We start from the raw sequence: 20,021 nt of genomic DNA, 5'->3' as shown, positions 1-20,021 counted from the left end.
TAAGACTTGCGTATTGAGGTGGCTTTTGAGGCCTATTAACAATCCTGCTGTTCTCCCCTGGGCATTTGCTTGGTGTATGAGTGTAAAGTGTCGAAATCTGGGCAGTGGCCTATCTGTTTTCTTTATATGGGTCTCTTGGAGCATGATTATGTCTGCCTGGCAGCGATTGATCATCCCTTCTACCTTTTTACGCTTAATCAGTGAGTTTAGTCCCTGTACGTTGCATGAACTGATCTTAAGTGACATCTTTGCTTAGAGTCTACTCTAAGCTGGCCCCACTACAGGAAGATGCTCTGCGGGTCTGGTACCCCCTCCCTTTTCCCCATTACGGCCTTAATCTCTCCCCACTGTAATGCGTTAACCCTCCGACTCCCCCCAACAATAAGCCCCCAACTCCACCCCTCTACCCCTCTCCTGCCTCACCCATTCTCCCTTCTCCGGGTCAGGGCCTGGGTTCCCAATAACTGCCCAAGATGCTATCCTGAGGCCTTGGACCAGATTCAACCCCAGGAAATTCCCCTGCTGGAGTGAACTACACCCCTTGACTGATTCCATGGTCACCTCCTACTCCCCCCACACCCCTCACCCCACCTGTCCGGGTTACGTTTCACCTTCTAACTCCTGTGCCCTTTCTTTCACCTCCTCTTATTATGGGCCATTCTGGCATTCATATGCCTCTGTTTCTTTTCCTTTGGCTTGTGGCCCTCTCAATGTTGTTTCTCTGATCCCCCCCTTCTGCGTCTGGACCATTCCCAAGGTCTGTTAGCTTTGTTGAAAGGAGTGGGTTTAGGTATCTGCCCTCTTCATATGTGGTGACTTTTTGTGGTCTACCTTCCCAGGGAAAAAGTAGGCCAAAGGGGAACATTCACTTGTATGAAATGTTTTTTGGCGTTAAGATTTTTGTTAGCGGATGCATTGCCTGTCTCTTCTGCAGGGTAGTGAACGCCAGATCCTGGTAGAGTTGAATCTAGGAGCCATTGATCGTAATTCCTTGATGGGCCCTAGCCGCTCGCAGAATGTCCTCTTTCTGTATGAGGCTAAGGCCGCAAGGACGTCTCGTAGCCCGCTCCAGGCTCTCTCCTCTTGGGCCCAACCCTATGTATTTGGGTATTGTACGAAATTACAGAGGGCAAAAAGTCTCAAGCCTATAAGTCTGACCCCTATTCTTTCGCATATACATATATGTGCGGGGGGGGGTAAGGTTAATATAAATGTATAGGGGTAAGGTGAGGAGGTGCGGGGGTCTCCCCATATGCAAACAAATGGGAAATAAAAAAATTAAAATACAGACTTTTGGGACTCAGACTTTTGGATTTGGTCATTTCACGTAGATCCTGTATTCGATCGATCTTTATGTCCTCTGCTTGGGTCCCAGTCAGGAGACTCCTGAAGCATTGCTGCATGGTGCCCCTCCGATCTGTGTCTGGAATCTCCTCATTCAAGCCTTTTAGCCAAATATTCGACCTGCGGGAGCGGTACTCCAGGTCCTCTGCCTGTAGCTCCAAATTGTGGATGGCTCTGGCTACTTGTTCCAAGAGGTCGCTGTTCTGTTTAACCTCTTCTGACACCCCCCTCTCGGTAACGTCCACTCCATTCCCTAGGTCGCTAACCTTCTTCCTAACTTTCGATAGCATGCTACATAGGCATTCTTCCTTTTCGTTATTTTATCCTGGAATGAGCTCAGTCTATTTTCCACCCCCCGAAGGCATTCTTGCAGGTAGTCCTTCAGAGCCATGGTTTGCGTGGTCTCACCTTCAGCCCCTCCAATAGCTTGCTTCCGAGTAGTTGAGGACTGGCCCTCTCCCTGCTGCTGCTTCCAACAGCACTCCAGTTGGCCCCCTTGCCGCTCAGATTGCCCATTGGATTTGGACGAGGTGATCTTCGCCTTGGAACCTGGCATTTGTAGAGCTGTTCTCCCCACTCGCCTCCTCCCCCCTCAGGTGCTCTTAGCAGTGACAGGCCTTCCGTTGTATTGGCTCTCTCAAAGAGTGGGTATTTTAATGCGTGTGAGCTCTGATGTTAGCGCCGCTAAGTAAAGAAGACTCGTGGAGGTCCCCCTGCACCATGTGACTCAGAGGTTCCTGCACCCAATGTGGCCCATGGATGAGGTCTGGCCTGCACTTTGCTATTGGGTGTCAGGGGGGGGCCTAGTTCAGACCAGGTTGATGGCTGTGTTTAATGTAGCCCTCTGTTGTGAGGGATTGGGGTAGCGCTGGCCTGCTGGTTAGGCCCCTTCGGGGGACCTGTTCAATGCTTTCTTACAGTTGCTGTTAGCGCCTCTTCTGTACCCCTACCATCACTTATTGTGTCCTTCTTTGTGCTGCAGGAGGGGGGTGCACCCCAAGGACCCTTTTCCATTGATTTCCTCCTTTTATTTGTTTCCCTCGCATCTCTCATCTCTCTCACGCCCTCTGCCCCAAGTCCGAAACGAGGCCGCTCGCAGGACGGAGTCAGCCGTACAGGCTTTCCTATACACGGAGGGGGGAAGCCCTCTCCCCTCAGGCGAGGCCATGCAGGTCTGCCTATGCAGGGGGGCCCCTCCCTGGGGCCGGTCTACTGGGATTTCTGTAGGCTATCCTCTCCTCACGCTCCCTCACTCGCGCCACCACTTACTTGTTCCTCCCAGAGGGGCGTGTTGATCAGGGCCGGTGCGCTGCAGGACTCCCCGCCCGTCTTCGTGGTGACTCCTCACAGATTCCTCTGCTTGGTGGAGCCACAGTTTCTGGTCTTCTAGTACACGACTTTCTGAGCCACTGCTCTGCTCCTCTGTCATCAGCGCCACCCAACACAGTGCCCTTCACCGCTGTGCAGCTCTTTCAGTCCCAATCTCTACCAGCTTCTGGGGGGGCATGGCCTCTGTGGATGCCCTCAGTGCACCTCTCTGGAAGGGGGGCGGCCTCCCCCAGCACCGCTTCGCTCGCTCTAACCCAACGGAGCCAGCACTCGCTTCGCTTTCCACATATATGGGGGGACCTCTCTGCCGCTTAGTATCACAGGTTCGCCGCACACTGGGGGATCAACCTTGTCCACTGGGTTCCCTCTCTGGTCCACACTGCCTCTTTTTTTGCTGCCGTCCACTTGGACCTTGCTGGAGCGTCTCTGCGGGGCCGCAGAGTTCGCACAGAGATTTCCTCCCTGGTCTCGTTGCTGGGGAGGGTCGCAATTACAATGGGGGTATTTCTTCCTTGGTGGGGGCGTAGGGGAGGGGTTAGCCCCTTCCGGAGTGGCCTGGCTTCATTCATGGTGGTTTATTCAGTATTTAGGCCTAGGCCTGCTTCAATGGGCCCGGACGGAGGAGTGTGGGACAAGTCCTCACATAGCGGTGGCCATCTTGGAATCTCCTTCCTAACTGTTCTTAATCCCCACGTTACAGCATACAACAAATGCGTTTATAACCATACACACAAGACCAGAGGAGTCCTCTGTCATCTGAAGATCTTCCTGCCTTTGCATTGTCAAGGAACAGATAACGTACTTGTTGGAGTTCAGCTGCCACATGCTCCCCACCGCGCCCCCTCAACCTGGTTGTCTTTTCCCGCCAGATCTGCAGACCTCATTCAAAAAATAGAACATTATTTAAAGAAAACGCCTGCCTCATTCCCACCGTGTCCATTCCAAAATCATCTTTCTTAGGCTATTCCCTCCCTGGAGACTCCTCCACCAAGAAAATGAAAGCAACATTCTTCAGTCTTGTCCCCAAACACATCACTGTACCAGGTTAATCAAGGGCAACAATCTCATCCAAGTCCTCACCTCTGTGAAACTCCTCTGCCTCTCGCTATTCTCTGAACGGGATATAATGTCATGGTTGACCTATCACTGTGATGCCAGCCCTCACAGACTGCCACCTTCCCAAGACCTGTTGTTGACCACGCAACTAACCACCAGCAGAAATATCCAGCTAGCGAGCAAGATATGGCTCACCCACCCCAGCTGTTAAAGAGAAAATACAGAGATTTTACATTAGACACAAAGCTAAGCTATTATGAGAAATGGAAGTGCCATAAGAGGTTGGAGAGTTACCTAGAAATGAGTTGTGTTCATGAGAAGTAAACCCTTAGCAAGCTGTTAGTGAATACGTGATAGCATGCAAATACAAAGTGAGAGTCCATACCTGTCGGCACAAGGACAGGCGTATAATCCTGTACCTGGCAGCACAAAGATCAGAGGATGATACAAACAGAGAAGCACTACCCATGGGAGATGAACAGAAGTTTCAGGGCATCTGCCCAGGGAAGCAGTCCCCAGGTTTCCCAAGAGGGAAACGCTAGGCAGGGAAAGTCAAAGGACGGTCTGAGGTATGCAGCGGTGGTGTACGAACTGAATACAGTTCACTAGGAAAAGCAGTTTCAGGAACAGTTGGTGGTCGGCAATGGAAGTGTATGTACAAAGACCGAATTGCTAGGCAGAGCAAGTTCAGGTACAGTGCTGGTTTGGATGTTGCAGACCTACTAGCAGGAGAAGAAAACTGACAACATGGTAGGCGTCTACAGAAAGACTTGATGAACAATGAGGCCAGGGTCTTCCGGGTTCCTGAAAGTCTATCGAACTCTCATCTATTTTCACTACAGATCAGACCTAACAGGAACTGTATTTTGAGGTTGAGTGAGGGTATGGGATACGCTGTGAAAAGTACAGAAGTGGCGTAATCCAATTCATGCTACATGTCTCCTTTACCTAGTCTCAAAGAGAGTGAGTGGGCCAACACCTGTGATTGCACCATGGTGCCATTGGCTTGCGGTTCATGAAGGAGTACCTTGACACCAACTTTCATTCAGCACCCTCTTACCACCCTCCATGGTCCATCGTTTCAAGTGCCAGTCTTGAGCCCATTGGATGGGATTGAGGGGACCCTAGTGGCTGTGGGTGGCTATCTGCTGTGCAATGCAGGTCCCGGAGAAGTTATATGATGAGTCCCACAGGCTCCCTAGCCCATTCCTAACCTCCTGTGTAAACTGCCACCAGAGGTGTTTAAGATGTGAAACCAACAATCCTAAGGGGAAGAGAGGGTTTTGACCAAATGATATGCTTGCATTCTCTATGGGTAGCAATTGCAGAGCAGTTGGGCTTCACTCAGGGTGGGGGAGAAGACCTGTGTAGAAGAACATTTAGTCCCGATAGATAACAAAAGAGGACATGTACAGATACAATAGGAAACATTAAGTCCTCCAGGGGGTGCCGTGAGGGGGTGTAAGTAAGTAAAAACCATAAAAGAAGATAAACCCTGCCCAATGCTATAGATAATACCAGACGTTTGCCTGGCAGTTACCTCAGGGTATTAAAATGTTAGGGTTTGGCGAGAAAAAGGACCCCTAAACGTAAGCAATGACTCCCTGAATCCACAATGTCAAGATATGAACAGTCACAGTTTTTATCACAACCTCTAGTGCGCAGTAAAATAGGTTATTTGCAGGTAAACCATACACTTTAGTATATCACCTAGAGGGAGTGAGGGGTTTAAGCAATGCTCAGAGGCCCAACAGAAGTCATTATATAGTTCAACTTATTATTCAAGACCAACACAGACTAAATACACTCCTAGAAATAGGAAGAAATAGATAACCAAAGCTATATACATTAACCCAATAGATTTCTAATTACAGGAGTGCAGTGACTTATTACTTTACACTCCCTAATAAATCACAGGTACCATATAAAATCCAGTCTTCAGTGTAAGACTCCAGGGACCCAATGTGGACTCACGAAACATGTTCAAGTGGGTACCCTTTTTAGAAAGTGTGAAAAGTTTGTAAAATGCCCCATTGCAAATTATCGGTAGCAATGATCATAGGCATGCTGCAGTTATGGGTTAAAGCAGAAGTAATTTCTTGTTTAACACCACAAGTGCTGCTAAAGAAGGGATGGATGAGTTTGGTTTTAGTTTTAGTAAGAATGAGAGAATGAGTAGGATTTTGGTTTGAATGCTTGATGTGAATTTTAATTAGAGATTTATGTTTGCACAGCACTTGTCACTCAAATTGAAGTGGAGTCATTTAACACTACCCTTGTCATTGTTTAAAAACGTTCTTTTCAACGTACGAATGTACAACTGGCAACAAAGTAATTTGTTTAAAAAAATGAATTCTGTATATTAATAACATTGATATTTTTGTGATTATAATCAGTTTGACTGCACATTTAATTTGAAAATCACAAGTAAGTACATCATTGAAATAGAGCGAGACTCGCTCGATAGGGTACAGTACCCCGCCCTGAAACCAATTTCTGCTTGCAAGCACTATTGAGTCACTTTAAGGTTTTCAAACCTGTTTAGAGGGATCTGCTTGACTAGCAAGGTAACTGACCCTCATACCTCCTTCAGTGTTTTGATAATTGCTAAAGAAGCAACCAACCACAAGAAACATCAGCAGAGTGTCCCTTGAAAAGACCCAGGTTCAAGACGCAGCCAGCCAGTAAGGGATGGATACCAAGACTTACACCCATTGCCCCAAATCAATGATGATTCATAGAAGAGGGGGCCCTGTAAAACCCACTACTCCAGAGGACCTTTGAATAATGATCTCAGGACTAGATTGGGCTCGGAGATGGTGACGGAACGCAGTAAATGTAGAGCTGCTTTTGTAGGGCTGGGACATATTTCCAGTATGCACAGACTTGAACCATGGACCAGCGACAGCCCATATGGGTGAGAAAAGTAATCTGTGTTTCCTGGAGGACAAGGTAGAAGCAGAAGCAGTGACTAGGAAGGCTCCAGGAAGACTGACTGAGGGACCCGACCAAGGAGATCCAGACAGTGTGAGGGGCATTACTGGGCAGCCAGCCAACAAAGAACAGTCCCACTGTTCGAGCAATGGACGGAGGCACCCCAGGATGGCCGAAGACATACTTGCTGTGGAATAGTGGCTACTTGCCACTCTTCTAGGCCAAGGAGACTCCCCCACCTGGCGGCACTTGATCCAGGTGCATTTAGCAGTACAGCAATTATCCAGAATCGGTTTCAGCATGGAACAGCCTGACCAGCATGCAAGGGGGGCGAGGAAAGTCCAGAGACTACTCCAAACAGTCTTAAGAAGAAACCATATGTCATCCAATATGGCCAAAGTCATTGGGTGCACTAGCCCCTCTTAGTGGCATTCCTCCAGCAATTCAGGTAAGAATCTTCTGATCTAAGGAATATACAGCATCTCCCCTAGATAAGCACATTCACTCAGGAGCTGGTCTAAGCCAGCCCTGCAGTCACAAACTAGGTAGACGCACAACAGACACATGTTTAGGTGGCCAGGCAATCAGGCTGGCCCTAAACACTGGCAAACACTCTGGTCCACCTACACAGGATGTGTATTGGGCTTGTCTGGGGCAGACCAGCATGGTAGCACAGTTTACAACACGTGTGCAAGCCTGCACTCAGAGGTAGCCCACCACAGCACAAAGTCCTTCCCAGGCCTGCCTCATGGTGTACGCAGGCAAAGGTTTGGCCCAAAACAAAATGTTCAGGACTGGGTCTTAAGATAAAGCACTGGTACACCAGTTACCACCAAACTGGTACAATGGGATACTAATGCGTACCAGAATTACTGTACCCATGGTGAAGCCAAAACTAAATCACAACTGACACTAGCCTACACCCCATCTCACCTGTTGGGTAAATCATCCTGAGACAAAAATCAATGTCCAAGGAAACATATGGATTATAATATTACTCCTCCCCCTGCCATCGTTCCCCTCCCTTGCACATCAGTTGATCAGCCTTGCGAAGTGCCTCCTCTCCTCCCTCCCACACTCACTATGGTGCTCTCTATTTCCCCCCATCTTCTCTAACTGTTTCTCTATCTCCTATCCTTCTCTTCTCACTAAGTCTGGTAAGAAGAAGCTTAAGAAGGACACACTGGTCTCCAACCCAGGCCTTCCCATCACTGAAAAATGTCAGTGCTTCTGACAGAGAGACTCTCAACAACATCCTCTTTGTTGTTCCTTCACCCGACCTAGGGACACTTCATATGGTCGCTCTGCTCTCTCCTTACTCCTCCTCACCCATTAATAGTGGCACAAGTTGGGAGGTCCTCTTAGCCTCCTTCCATTTCTCCAGTTCATCATTAATGTCTATCTCAATGGTAGCATCCTGGTACAAGGGCCTCAGCCCAACCTTCTTCTTTTCGATAGGCACCTACCTCGTATCAACTGTCTTCCGTCCACCACCCTGGCTCCCTTGCCATCTTCCTCCATGGCTCCCTTGCTACCCCCTTCCTCCGTTACTCGGGCACCCTTGCCACCCCTCCCGCCACTATTCTGGCTCCCTTGCCACCTACCTCCTTGGCTCCCTTGCTCAATTGCCACCCCCTCCCTCCACTACTCTGGCTCCCATGCTAGCTTTGGCTCTCCTGGTTCCCTTGCTAGATTACTCTCTCCTGGCTACCTTGCCTCCCTTGGCCGCCACCTCACTAGCCCCTCTGCCATCCATGTCCTCTTGGCTCCCCTGCCTCCTCCTCTCTCTACCTCCCAGGCTCGTCTGCCTCTTCCGGTGGGGACCCCTGGCCCCCGCTCCCCTCCCCGGGTAAGTCTTTCAAAAGTGGCATCCTGTTCCACACTGCTACTCTAAACTGTCGTTCTGCTGTCAAACACTCCTCTGACATCTGCCACCTCCTTGAACTACTGGATCTTCATGTTCTCGCTCTTACCGAGACATGGTTTAAGGCCAGCTCACAAGTTTTGACACACTTCTCCCTGTGGGCTACAAGATCCTCTCCAAGCCCAGGCCCAGAGGCGCGGAGTGTCCCTGATCTTTCTTGAGTGGATTCATGTCTCCATCATTCAAACTCAAGCCTACTCCTTCTTTGAATGCCTGGTCTGCAGACTCCCTGTTTCTCCTGGCTCCTCTCTGACCCTGGTCACCTTCTTCAGGCCGCCTGGCCAGACCACCCTCTTCCTCTCTGAATAGGCTGACCTCACTTTCTCTCTGCTCTCCTGTATCTCCCAGCTTCTCCTCTTTGGGGATCTCAACATACACCTGGACTCTCCTGACTCCTCAGGACTTTTCCACAACCTTGGCGACTCTCTCTCCCTTTCCATTCTACCCTCAGGTCCGACCCACTCTGCCGGACATATCATGGGTACTCGCGTCTCCTCTGACATCCCTCTATCTAACCCTCTCACTACTCCTCTCTATTGGACTGATAACGTACTTCTCTCTTCTCACTTGAAGCTTCCTGTTGCCCACCCAGCACTGCCACCCTCCTTCACGGTCATCCGACCCATGAAGAGTGTGTCAGCCTTTGCCTCCACCTACTCCTGCGGCTGACTCCCATCCTGACACAGCCATTTCCACCGTTCACCTTTCCATCTGTAATACTATTGACATCCTTGCCCCTGTCATGACGATCCGCCTGAAGCCTGTCAAAAAGTGCAATTCTTGGTACGACTCCGACCTATTCCCCCTGAAACGCAAGTGCAGAGCAGCTGAACGGAAATGGGGAGCTTCAGGTTCACCCTCTGACAAACTGGCCTGCTGCCTAATTCAAAGGCAATATGGACTCTCCAGCCTCTCTAAAAAAGAGTCTATATTCAAGCCTGCATCCCTGCAGCATCCAACAACACGGCCGACTTTTTAAAATCTGCAAGCAGCTGGCCAATCCTACTGCAGTATCTTCCTCTACCACACCCACCCAGTCCCTGTGCTGGGCCCCGGCCTCTCATTTCAACACAAAACCTCAGGACATCCTGTCCTCACTCTCATCTGCACCCCTCCCTCTACCTCTCTCAGGCCCTCCTTGGCCGCCCCTTCTCTCCCTCCTCCCTCTCTCCTTTCACACCTGATGAAGTTTCCAGACAAGTCTGGTCTATGAACGTCTTATCCAAATAGGTGTCTTCCTGCCCTTCCAGAACCATTAAGGGCAACATTGACTCTCTCGCTCGAGCCTTGGCCGATCTCTACACCACTCCTTTGCCACTGGAGTCTTCTCCTCTCAAGCACTGCCTTGAGCACCCCCTGCTCAAAAATCCTTTTGCCGACCCCTCCAACCTGGCAAACTATCACCCAAATTCTATTGGTCCTTTCCTGGGTAAACTCCTGGAGAAATTGTTTATCTCCCAGCTAACCCTCTACACTGAATCTGTTAGTTGTCTCTATGACCACCAGTCTGGCTTCAGAGCAGCCAGAGGAACGGAAACTGCTCTCCTGAACACCTGTGAAGATTTTCTCTCTAGCCGTGACTCTAACTCTCCCTCTGTCCTCATCCTCCTTGACCTTTCTTCTGCTTTTGACACAGTGAACCACAACATCCTGATCATCCGTCTCAGAGATACCCTGGGCATCATGCTCTTGCGTGGATATCCTTTTTCCTCTTGGATCAACCTTCCCAGGTTGAACTTGGGTCCTTCCTCTCCTCCATCACACTAAACATGTGGTGTTCACCAGGGAACTATCCTCTCGCCCTGGTTTTTCAATGTCCATCTGGCCCCCCTTGGCCCGCCCGATATCTACCTTTTCCTTTAACTTTCAGTGTTAAGCGGATGAGACACAGCTCTCTTTCAGGCTACCCTCGGCCTCCTAGCTCATCCCTGACTGTCTTTCCGCTATTCAAGCCTGGTGCGTCTCTAATGATCTCTGCTTTAATGCCAGTAACACTGAGATCCTTCTCATTGGAACCTCTGCTCCTGCTTTTCCCCTTTCACTCGGGCTGGCCTCCCTTAGCCCTGTGCCTTCACCCTCATCTTTGACTCCACTCTCTCCTTCTCTCCACACATCACAGACATCTCCAAAAAGTCAAATTTTCAACTGCACCTTCTCAGAGGTATTCTAACTTGTCTCACCTTCCCCCAGAAGCTCACTGTCTCCAGAGCCTGTGTTCTCTCTAGGCTTGACGATGGCAATAGCCTCTTTCTCAATCTAACTAACTCTACCCTCTGCAACTCATCCAAAACAGGACCGCAAGACTTATCCTTGCCTCAAGCCAAGGGCCCGTATTTCTCCGGTTCTGAAATGCCTCCGCTAGCTCCTGGTGGCTGCAAGGATCAAGTTCAAGACCCTCTGTATCGTCCACAAGGCCTCCTGGGGCTGGGCCCATACTATCACCAGCGCTCTCTTCCTAAGTGCCTTCCTTCCAGAGCCCTCCACTCATCTACTTCCAATTTTGTGCAGTTGAGTCCCTTCTCCAAGCAGAGGCTGGGTGGTTGATCTCTTTCCTCTGCAGGTGTCTCCCTCTGGAATGGCCTCCCTGCCACTCTCTGCCTTGAGCCGGACCGCCTTAAGTTCCAGAATCTCCTCAAGACCTTCCTTTTCTCCTTTTCCTTCCCTCTGCCTCTCCCCTGCTAAGCTTTCCCCACCTCCTTTTCACTCTGCCATCCGTCTGCTATCCTTCCCTTCCACCTGCTCAGTTATGTGACTGGCTGCCTGGTGCTCCTTTGAGTCCTATAGGACACCTGCCCCCCCGCCCCTTGCGCTCCCCTTTGGGCCCCTCCGCACTGCCACCTGGCCTTCCTTGCACCTCCATGATATGTTCCCCTTGGAGGCCTTGCCTTCCTTGCACTTCACCCAGGGCACTGTTCCACTGGGTGCACTTCTCCCCTTCCCTGCACTTCTTGTTTGCGCACTTGCATGATCTAAATGATACTAGGCCTAGTAAGAACCTTTGTCTAGTTCTCCCCTGTTTTCCCCTCCCTGCTTGGTTGCGCCTTGAAACACTTGTGTATAGGCACATTATAAATAACCAATCCATCAATAGGACAGCACGTGAAGAAGGGTGGCAGTGATGTAGGGACCTCAATAGAAGTCCAGCTATTCACAAAAATAAAGGCAAAGATCCAGCATAACGATCATGGTAAAACTAAACTGGAAATGGTACAAGAGAACTCCAAAAACTTCTGCCCAAACAGCACCAAGCTGTGTAATCCAGCAAACACACACACCTTTTTTAGACAAAGACTGGATGAGCGCTGCCTGCGGTGCAAACCACAGGCCCTGCTACAGAGGACCAATCCCATGCAGAGACTTAAACAAACAGTAAAGTAGATGAGCTGCTGACCCTCCGCGGGCACCTGCTGTCAACCTCTGAAGGGCAGTCAGCTAGCATATTCACCAAGCACCTGGGGAATGGTAGTGTGTGTGTGCACACACACACACACACACACACACGCCACTGTTGGGAAAAGGTTTCCACAGCCTTCAGGTGAGGGCTGTAAAACCATCTAACCAACAGGCAAGACAGGGGTCGCAAGTAAGTTTGACCAAACGCTCTTGCGGTAGCAATGGCTGAGCGGTCAGGCTTCACTTAAGGAAAGGTGGTAGTGAAGATTAGTTAGTTCCAATAGTTATTCCCAGGGAATACACCAATGCTAAAAAAATAAATATTTAATTATATAATTACACATATAATAACTATAAGGCCAAAAAATTACTTGGGGTAAGTATGTTTCGAGGGGATTGGGTCCTCTGACGTATTCCATATCTTTGACAGTAATCACCACAGCTGTGCTGCTTCGGAATATTTTCTGCATCCTACGTCGATGCGCTGTCCCCGAGGACCTCCTCCGACGGCCAAAGTCACCCGATGTGATAAGTAGGACGCACGACGCCCGTAGCCTCAGTTCCGTTTTTTCCGCGAACGTGTCCGCTTCATGAATCTCGGTACGCCTCGACTCTTTGGAGTTTCTGTTGTAATCTTCTCGGTTCTTTGAACCTGTTCGGTTTTGTGAAAAAGCCTGTTTGTGATGATGTCTACCTCGTCTTCAACCCCGCGTCCGGGCTTCAAAAAATGCGGGGACTGTGGGTCCAAGATGTCATAATGGACTGGCACAACGCCTGCCTCTTGTGCCTCGGGGAGGCCCACGACACGGACGACTGTGTCGACTGCCAGTCGCTCACGGCCAAGGTCTTGCGGGAGCGCAAGAAGTTGTTGTCGGTAGTTAGGGTGTCTAAACCCCGGAAGTCGAGGTCTGCGGGGCTTTCGAAGGATGATTCGAGAGGCGACTCTCCGCGTCATCGTCAGAGGTCCAGTGGGTCTCCTTCCAGGAGTCGGTCTCGCCATTCCTCTGCCTCTTCGAGGCATTCCCGGAAGCGCCGACATCGGTCGCCTTCCCCGTCCTCTTCCGAGGACTCCGCACGTCGGCGGGTCGCTTATCCCACCATGCAAGCGACACCGGAGGAATGGGCTTCCTTCGGGAAGAAGATGTTAGCGATTCTCAAATCGTAGGGCACCGGTCCGTCCGTGCCTCCGAGTGGGGTCGGTTGTGATCGGTCGCGAGACACCGCTCGCACGCCTTCGGGCTCGGGTGGTCGGCACGGTTCGCGGGAGAGGTCCCGCTCGGACAAGGGTAACCGTTCTCGCCATGCCCGTTCCAGGTCCCGGTCCACGACGCGCTCGAGACCGCGTGATCCTGTGCAGTCTTCGAGGAAAACGTCGACGCCTGTGGCGCCGATGTCGTTGACGGCCTCGCTCGAGGCTCTGCCTCAGAGGGGGTCGTCAGCGCCTAGGTCGTCGAAGGAAACGCTAGGAACTCTGGCTTCGAGGCCTGTGTCGACGCCTTCGATGCTGGCGGCGCTGCGGCTGACATCGACGCCGATTCACTCGACGCCGATTCTCTCGACGCCGGTGCCGATTCGTTTGGCGCCCTCAACGCCTTTCGAGGCGGTGGTGTCGGAGGGGCCCCGTGGCACGGGTGAAGCCCCTAGAAAGGCTCTGGTTAAGGTCAGGCATAGCTTTGGTCCCCAGGTGCCTTCCTCTCACCGCCTGGAGTACATTTCAGAGGGTGATGAGGGCTTGGTTCTGGTTCCGGTGCCAGATGAGCTTCTCTCGGGCCATAGCCAATTTGAAGACCTGAGGCAGTCACTGCATGATGCCAGTGGACTGGACACCTCTCCGGAGGTGGAGTTTTGTAGGCCTCAGCCTGGCACTCATGCCGATTCTTCGTACCGGCGCCTTATGTCTCGGGTCACCGAGTACTTGGGATGGTCGGCTCCCCCAGGGGAGTTTATTCAGGATGATCTTACGGACATCCTCGATCTTGGTCCCCCCCACTGACCCGGTACTGCCGTTTCATATGGCTCTGCAGAGAAGGGTGGCAGCGGCTTGGACTGCTCCAGAGAGCCTCCCGGCAGTGGGCAAGTCTTTGTTGCGAAAATACCATCCAGCCAGTAGCGACCCTTGCTACTTGTCCAGGCACCCAACTCCGGAGAGTTTGGTGGTGCAGGCGGCTACGGCCCCGGCAAAGCAGGCATCGTATTTTACCATCCCTCCGGATAGGGACGACAAATGTTTTGATGGCTGGGCGAAGAAAGTGTTTTCTTCAGGGGGTATGGCGCTTCAGGCGGCCAACTCCGTATGTGCCTTGTCTCGTATCACACACACTCTGTGGAACTGTGTTGCATTAGCGGCTGAACATATTCCCGAAGGGGACGAGCGGGATGGTTTCCTTGCTATGGTCCAGGATGGGAAGGATGCCATGTGTGAGGCCGTTCAGTCGAGTTTGGACATGGCAGATTGTGTCAACCGGTCCATGGCGGCGAGCACTGTAATACGCAGGTTTGCGTGGTTGCGGAAGTCGGGGTTCGCTCCTGATGTGCAGTCCTGGCTCCTGAACATGCCCTTTGACGGTGAACATCTTTTTGGCAGCGAAGTTGCAGACCTCCAAAGCTGCAGCGAAGTCGTTGGGCGCTGCAGTTCGACAACCTCCGCCTTTTCGTCCTAGGGGACAACAATGGAGGGGAGGTTCCTTTCGTTATTACTCATCCTTCAGTAAAGCGAAAGGAGCTGTCAGTCAAAGAGGCCACCGTAGGAGTACCAGAGGTGGAAAACAGGGTACTCGAGGTGCCCTCAGGTAACGCCGCAGCCGCTACCACTCAGTCATGAGGCCATGTCCCATGGTTTGCCGGTTGGGGGAAGGCTGGCGCAGCATCTTGTAGAGTGGCGTGCCATTACTTCAGATGTGTGGGTTCTGGAGATCATAACCCACGGCTACTGTCTTCCCTTTCGGCAGAGGCCTCACGACAATCCACCTGGGAACCTCTCTTTGAAGAGTCTGGATCCGCTCCTTGCACAGGAAATTCAAGCCCTGCTGGAGAAAGGCACCATAGAACTGGTGCCTGTAGCGGAGAGGAACAAGGGATGGTATGCCCCTTATTTTTTGATTTCGAAGAAAGACGGGGGATTGAGACCCATCATGGACTTGCGCGGTTTGAACAAACTCCTCCGGAAGGACAATTTCAAGATGGTTACTCTCTCTCAAGTCCCCCAGGCCCTTCAACTTCAGGACTGGTTGGTGTCTCTCGACCTTAAGGACGCTTACTTCCATGTGCCAATCCATCCTTCCATCCCAAGCACAAGAAGCACCTGAGGTTCGCGGTTGGCGACTCGCACTTTCAGTTTCGGATCCTGCCGTTCGGATTGACCTCCGCCCCAAGGGTTTTCACCAAGCTCGTGGTGGTGGCAGCGCATCTCAGGAAAGGGGGGATTCACGTCTACCCCTATCTGGACGATTGGTTGATCAGGGCGTGCTCTCCCGAGCAAGTCCTGGATCATCTGTCCGTCGCCTGCCACTCCCTTCACAAGCTGGGCTTCTCCCTCAACTTCAATTAGTTCCACTTGACGCCAACTCAGCGGCTCCAGTACATCTGAGCAGTGCTCGACACATCCCTGGGGCAGTGTTTTCCTCCCCAGGTGAGGGCTCTTCACATTCAGCAGATGGTGCACAAGTTTCAATGTGCCCAGAGTCTCCCGGCGTTCAAGTTCTTGAGGTTGCTCGGCCTCATGGCATCCTGCATTCTTCTGGTGCCAGAGGCCCGGTTGCGGATGAGATCGCTGCAATGGGCTCTCAAGATGCAGTGGTCAGTCATCCAGCAGGATGTCGGACCCCGTTCAGGTGCAGCCCTCGGTCGTTCAGGTCCTTCTGTGGTGGGCCGACAAAGGCATTCAGATGAGGGGGGCTCCATTTTGGCTACCCTGGCCGGAGGTGACTATCGTGACGGACGCATCCCTCACGGGTTGGGGAGCTCATGCCAATGAGTTGACAGTCAGCAGTCGTTGGTCCCCGTCGGAGTCTGGACTCCATATCAATCTTTTGGAGCTGAGGGACGTCAGGCTTGCCTTGAAGGCTTTTCTGCCGACTGTACGAGGAAAGAATGTTCTGATTCTGACTGACAACACAGTGGCCATACACTAGCTCAACAAAAAAGGGGAGGGGGCAGGGTCACTTCCTCTGTGCAGGGAGGCGATGCAGCTCTGGTTCTGGGCCATCCAGCAGGGAATTTCGATCTCGGCAGTTCATCTGGCCGGAGACATAAACGAGACGGCAGACGCTCTGAGCAGGCAGAGCGCGATCTCTCACGAGTGGGAGCTGGCCCAGGAGATTGTCCTGGAGATCTTTGCCCTTTGGGGGACCCCTCAAGTGGATCTCTTCGCCTCCAGTGTCAACCGGAAGTGCGAAAGGTTCTGCTCGCGGGAATTTCTACCAAGAGGAGCCTTAGGAGACACGTTCGTGGTGGAGTGGTCCTTCCCACTGCTGTATGCGTTTCCTCCCGTCCCCGTCACCCTGCAAGTGCTGCAGAGGTTACGGAGTATCGGTTCCCGAATTATCCTCATTGTCTGGCATGGGCACGGAGGACGTGGTACCTGGACCTTCTCAACTTGTCCATCTGCCCTCCACGGCGTCTTCCCTACCAAGACGATCTGCTCTCACGGGATGGGGGGCAGGTTCTCCATCCAGAGGTCAGATCCCTCAAACTTCACTCTTGGCTTCTGAAAGGTTGAGGTATAACGATTGGGACCTCCCTGAAGACGTGATGGAGGTGTTGCTTTCGGCCAGACGACCAGCAACAAAGTCCCTGTACCGTTGCCATTGGAGAAAGTTCTGCGACTGGTGCAGGGTTAAGAATGTGGATCCTTTTTCATGTGACATTCCTCTGGTTTTGTCTTTTTTGCTTTCTTTAGCCCACAAGGGCCTGCAAGTGTGTACCATTAAAGGTTACCTGGTGGTGCTGTCCATATTTAAGCAGTCGTCTGAGGAGTGTTCTTATTTCAAAATGCCTTTAATTTCTCAGTTTTTGAAAGGGCTCACTAATGTGTTCCCACCGTCACCTTTCCATGTGCCCGGTTGGGATTTGAACCTTGTTCTAAAGTTTCTAATGGGTGCTCCATTTGAGTCTTTACATTCTTGTCCTTTGAGACTGTTAACCCTTAAAACTGTATTTTTAGTTGCGGTCACTTCCGCTCGCAGAGTGAGTGAGTTACAGGCACTTTCAGTTAAGCCACCCTTCACTGTGTTTCATAAGGACAGGGTTGTCCTTAGAGTCTGTCCTTCCTTTCTTCCGAAAGTGGTGTCGGAATTTCATTTCAGCCAGAAGGTCATTCTTCTGGCATTTTATCCTCCTCCGCATCCTGGTAAGGAAGAGGAGAGGCTCCATAGGTTGGATCCTAGGAGAGCTTTAAGTTTCTACATTTCATGCATGTCCCGGGTCAGAGTGGATGATCAGCTCTTTATAGGTTACGCTGGAAGGCGTTTGGGACAAGCTGTTACTAAGCAGACTTTGTCTAGATGGATTATCTTGGCAATTTCTGAATGTTACCGCCTGGCGGGTAAGGACCCTCCGGTAGGCTTACGGCCCCATTCTACTAGGGGTATGGCTGCCTCTACTGCCCTGCAGAGGGGTGTTCCTATTCGTAACATCTGTGAAGCAGCCACGTGGGCTTCGGTCCATACTTTTGTACGTCACTATTCCCCTCGATTCTATCCATGGGCAGGATCTGGCTTTTGGCAAGGCGGTCCTTTACTCTGCCATTTGATTGGGCATTCTAAATTTCTATATTCTAAATTCTTATTCCCTCCTCCATACATTGGTACTGCTTAGGGAGTCTGTCATAGATATGGAATAGGTCGGAGGACCCAATCCCCTCGAAGAACAAGTTACTCTCTTACCTGGTAACGTTCTTTCGATGACATGGTCCGACGACTTATTCCATATCGCTCCCTCCCTACCTGCCCTGCTACAGAATTTCTTATGTGATTGCAGCTTACGTTTCTGCAATGCTTTCTGTGGTCATACTGGCAGTGGTTTGGTGCCACACGTTCTGGGAAAAAACTACAACTGAGGCTACGGGTGTCGTGCGTCCTATTTATAACATCCGGTGACGTCGGCTCGACTGAGGCCCTCGAGGACAGCGTATCGACGTCATCGACGCAGGACACAGATGCCGAAAATTTTCCAAAGCAGCACAGCTGTGGTGATTACTGTCATAGATATGGAATACGTCGTCGGACCATCCCATCGAAAGAACGTTACCAGGTAAGAGAGTAACTTGTTCATTTGCCTGCATTCTGTTTCATTTGTTCTCATCCTACTTCAGCCTACATCAATGCCTCCAAATGCCCCTCCCCCCAGAGCTTAGTGTCTACCAGTAAATGTATCCACCCTCTTTCTTGTTATCTTCTACCCATCCATGGAGTCTTTCTGATCCTGTCTTGCCAACCATGAAATCAAGATTTACTAGTGCGCGATGACACAAAATGTATCTGAATGTTTCCACCCTGGAGGACAGCTATCAACTCAATGAATGCCTTTCCCTTGTTCAAGTATGGGATATTTAGCCCTATGTCATGCTAATCCAGTCTAAAACCATTTCATACATGGCACAGCACCAGAAAGGACCACATCCAAGAGTTTCTCACTTCCGCCCTAAATTGACCTCCCTAAATTAACCAGATACAAAATCATTCAGATTCCTCACAGACCACAATCTCTCCATCGGCATGAACACAGACAGCGTGGTACCAGCCCTCGCTCCTGTGCAAAATAAACTTCAATGGTCTTAAATCAAACATACAAATCACTGTGCAAATTCTGATCCACTTCGACTAGGATAACGCCACTCTCGCTGGTGTATCAAATTCTACCCTTGCCACACTGTGCGCCTAGGATGTGGAATAGTATCCCTTTGCCTATCTAGCTTATCCCATCACACTTGCACTTTAGAGCAGAAGACTCATCGCTTCAGGGAGCACATCTTCCATCACCAATGAACACTGTTCCAGTTCCTCCAGCCTCATCAGGGCTCAAAATGTGCACTTGACATTTGCCATTGGCTAGTGATAATTGACACTTGGCAAATAGGAAATGATGTGCTATGTGTATGTGTAGAATTGAGGTGGTAAGTGACTTTTTATAGTTGGCTAATAGCTTGCAACTTGAACGTTTTTAGACCGGAAGCTCAACAATCAAGATATGTTCCCCCCTCCATACTCTTTGGACGCCCACCGGAATGTGGGACGGACCTGGAGCGTGATGCAAAGCAGCATACATTCAGAATGCTTCCACCTTGATACAGGATCAGCACATTCTTGAATAGTTTCCTACCCCCTGTCTTTATCCACAAAGCACTATTCCTCTCGAGCTAGGGTTGTATTTTACAATGCCAATAACAAAGGAATGCTTTGGGAATTTAAAAGGCTCGGTTTTGTGTATTCATTCAATGCCTCTTGGTACATTTTTGTGTGAATTTGAGCCTACAGTTGAAACAATATGAACACCTTTTTTAACCTTAAAATATCCCGGTCCCACACTAAACGTAAGGCATTTTTGTTAATAAATACTCTTTTCCTTCTTTTTACACAGGTTATTGATGATGATGACGAGGAAGAACCGACTGGCACAAATTCACCTAGTATTCCACAGCGGCCTTAACCCCTACAATTTCGCCATCACCACCCTGAAAATACGTTCTGTCCCTGTTTGTTGGAAGTGATCTAGTCTTCCCCTCCTTACGGGTGAACAATAAAACAAACTCCTCTACGTTTCAAAACCAAAGCCGTCAAAGACTTCTTGATGTGTCCTGATGTTTGCACATCACAAATGACTGTTGTTTCCTAATGAACTTAGTTTTCTCTTACTGCGTTGTCTTGTCGGCTAGTTATTAGTATAAAAGGCACAGATCAATAAGTATAAAATGGCATTGGCCCAACATTGGTGTAGCCAAACCATTTCGATAAATGTTACATTTTTGTGCTTAGTTAACTAAAGAGGACCTTAACCTCTTTTGCAGCAAGAGTTCAGGAACTTTATCTGTAACAGGCCTGCGATT

At 50.5% G+C, this 20,021-nt stretch overlaps 1 protein-coding gene across 2 annotated transcripts in view; it reads left to right on the top strand.

The window, feature by feature from the left end:
• The window catches only part of NFU1 (NFU1 iron-sulfur cluster scaffold), a 338,080-nt gene extending 318,333 nt beyond the window's left edge, over positions 1 to 19,747 (top strand). For both annotated transcript variants that reach the window (XM_069618894.1, XM_069618895.1), the window contains one exon: positions 19,556 to 19,747. In XM_069618894.1, coding sequence (XP_069474995.1) covers positions 19,556 to 19,624 — 69 coding nt within the window. In that variant the 3' untranslated portion in view covers positions 19,625 to 19,747. The remainder of the gene's footprint in view (positions 1 to 19,555) is intronic.
• The last annotated feature ends 274 nt before the right edge of the window (positions 19,748 to 20,021 follow it).

This window comes from Ambystoma mexicanum, chromosome 10 (genome assembly GCF_040938575.1).
Source record: "Ambystoma mexicanum isolate Mex_15411 chromosome 10, UKY_AmexF1_1, whole genome shotgun sequence".
NCBI classification, from domain to species: Eukaryota; Metazoa; Chordata; class Amphibia; order Caudata; family Ambystomatidae; genus Ambystoma; species Ambystoma mexicanum.
This window is presented reverse-complemented; position numbering and strand designations above follow the sequence as displayed.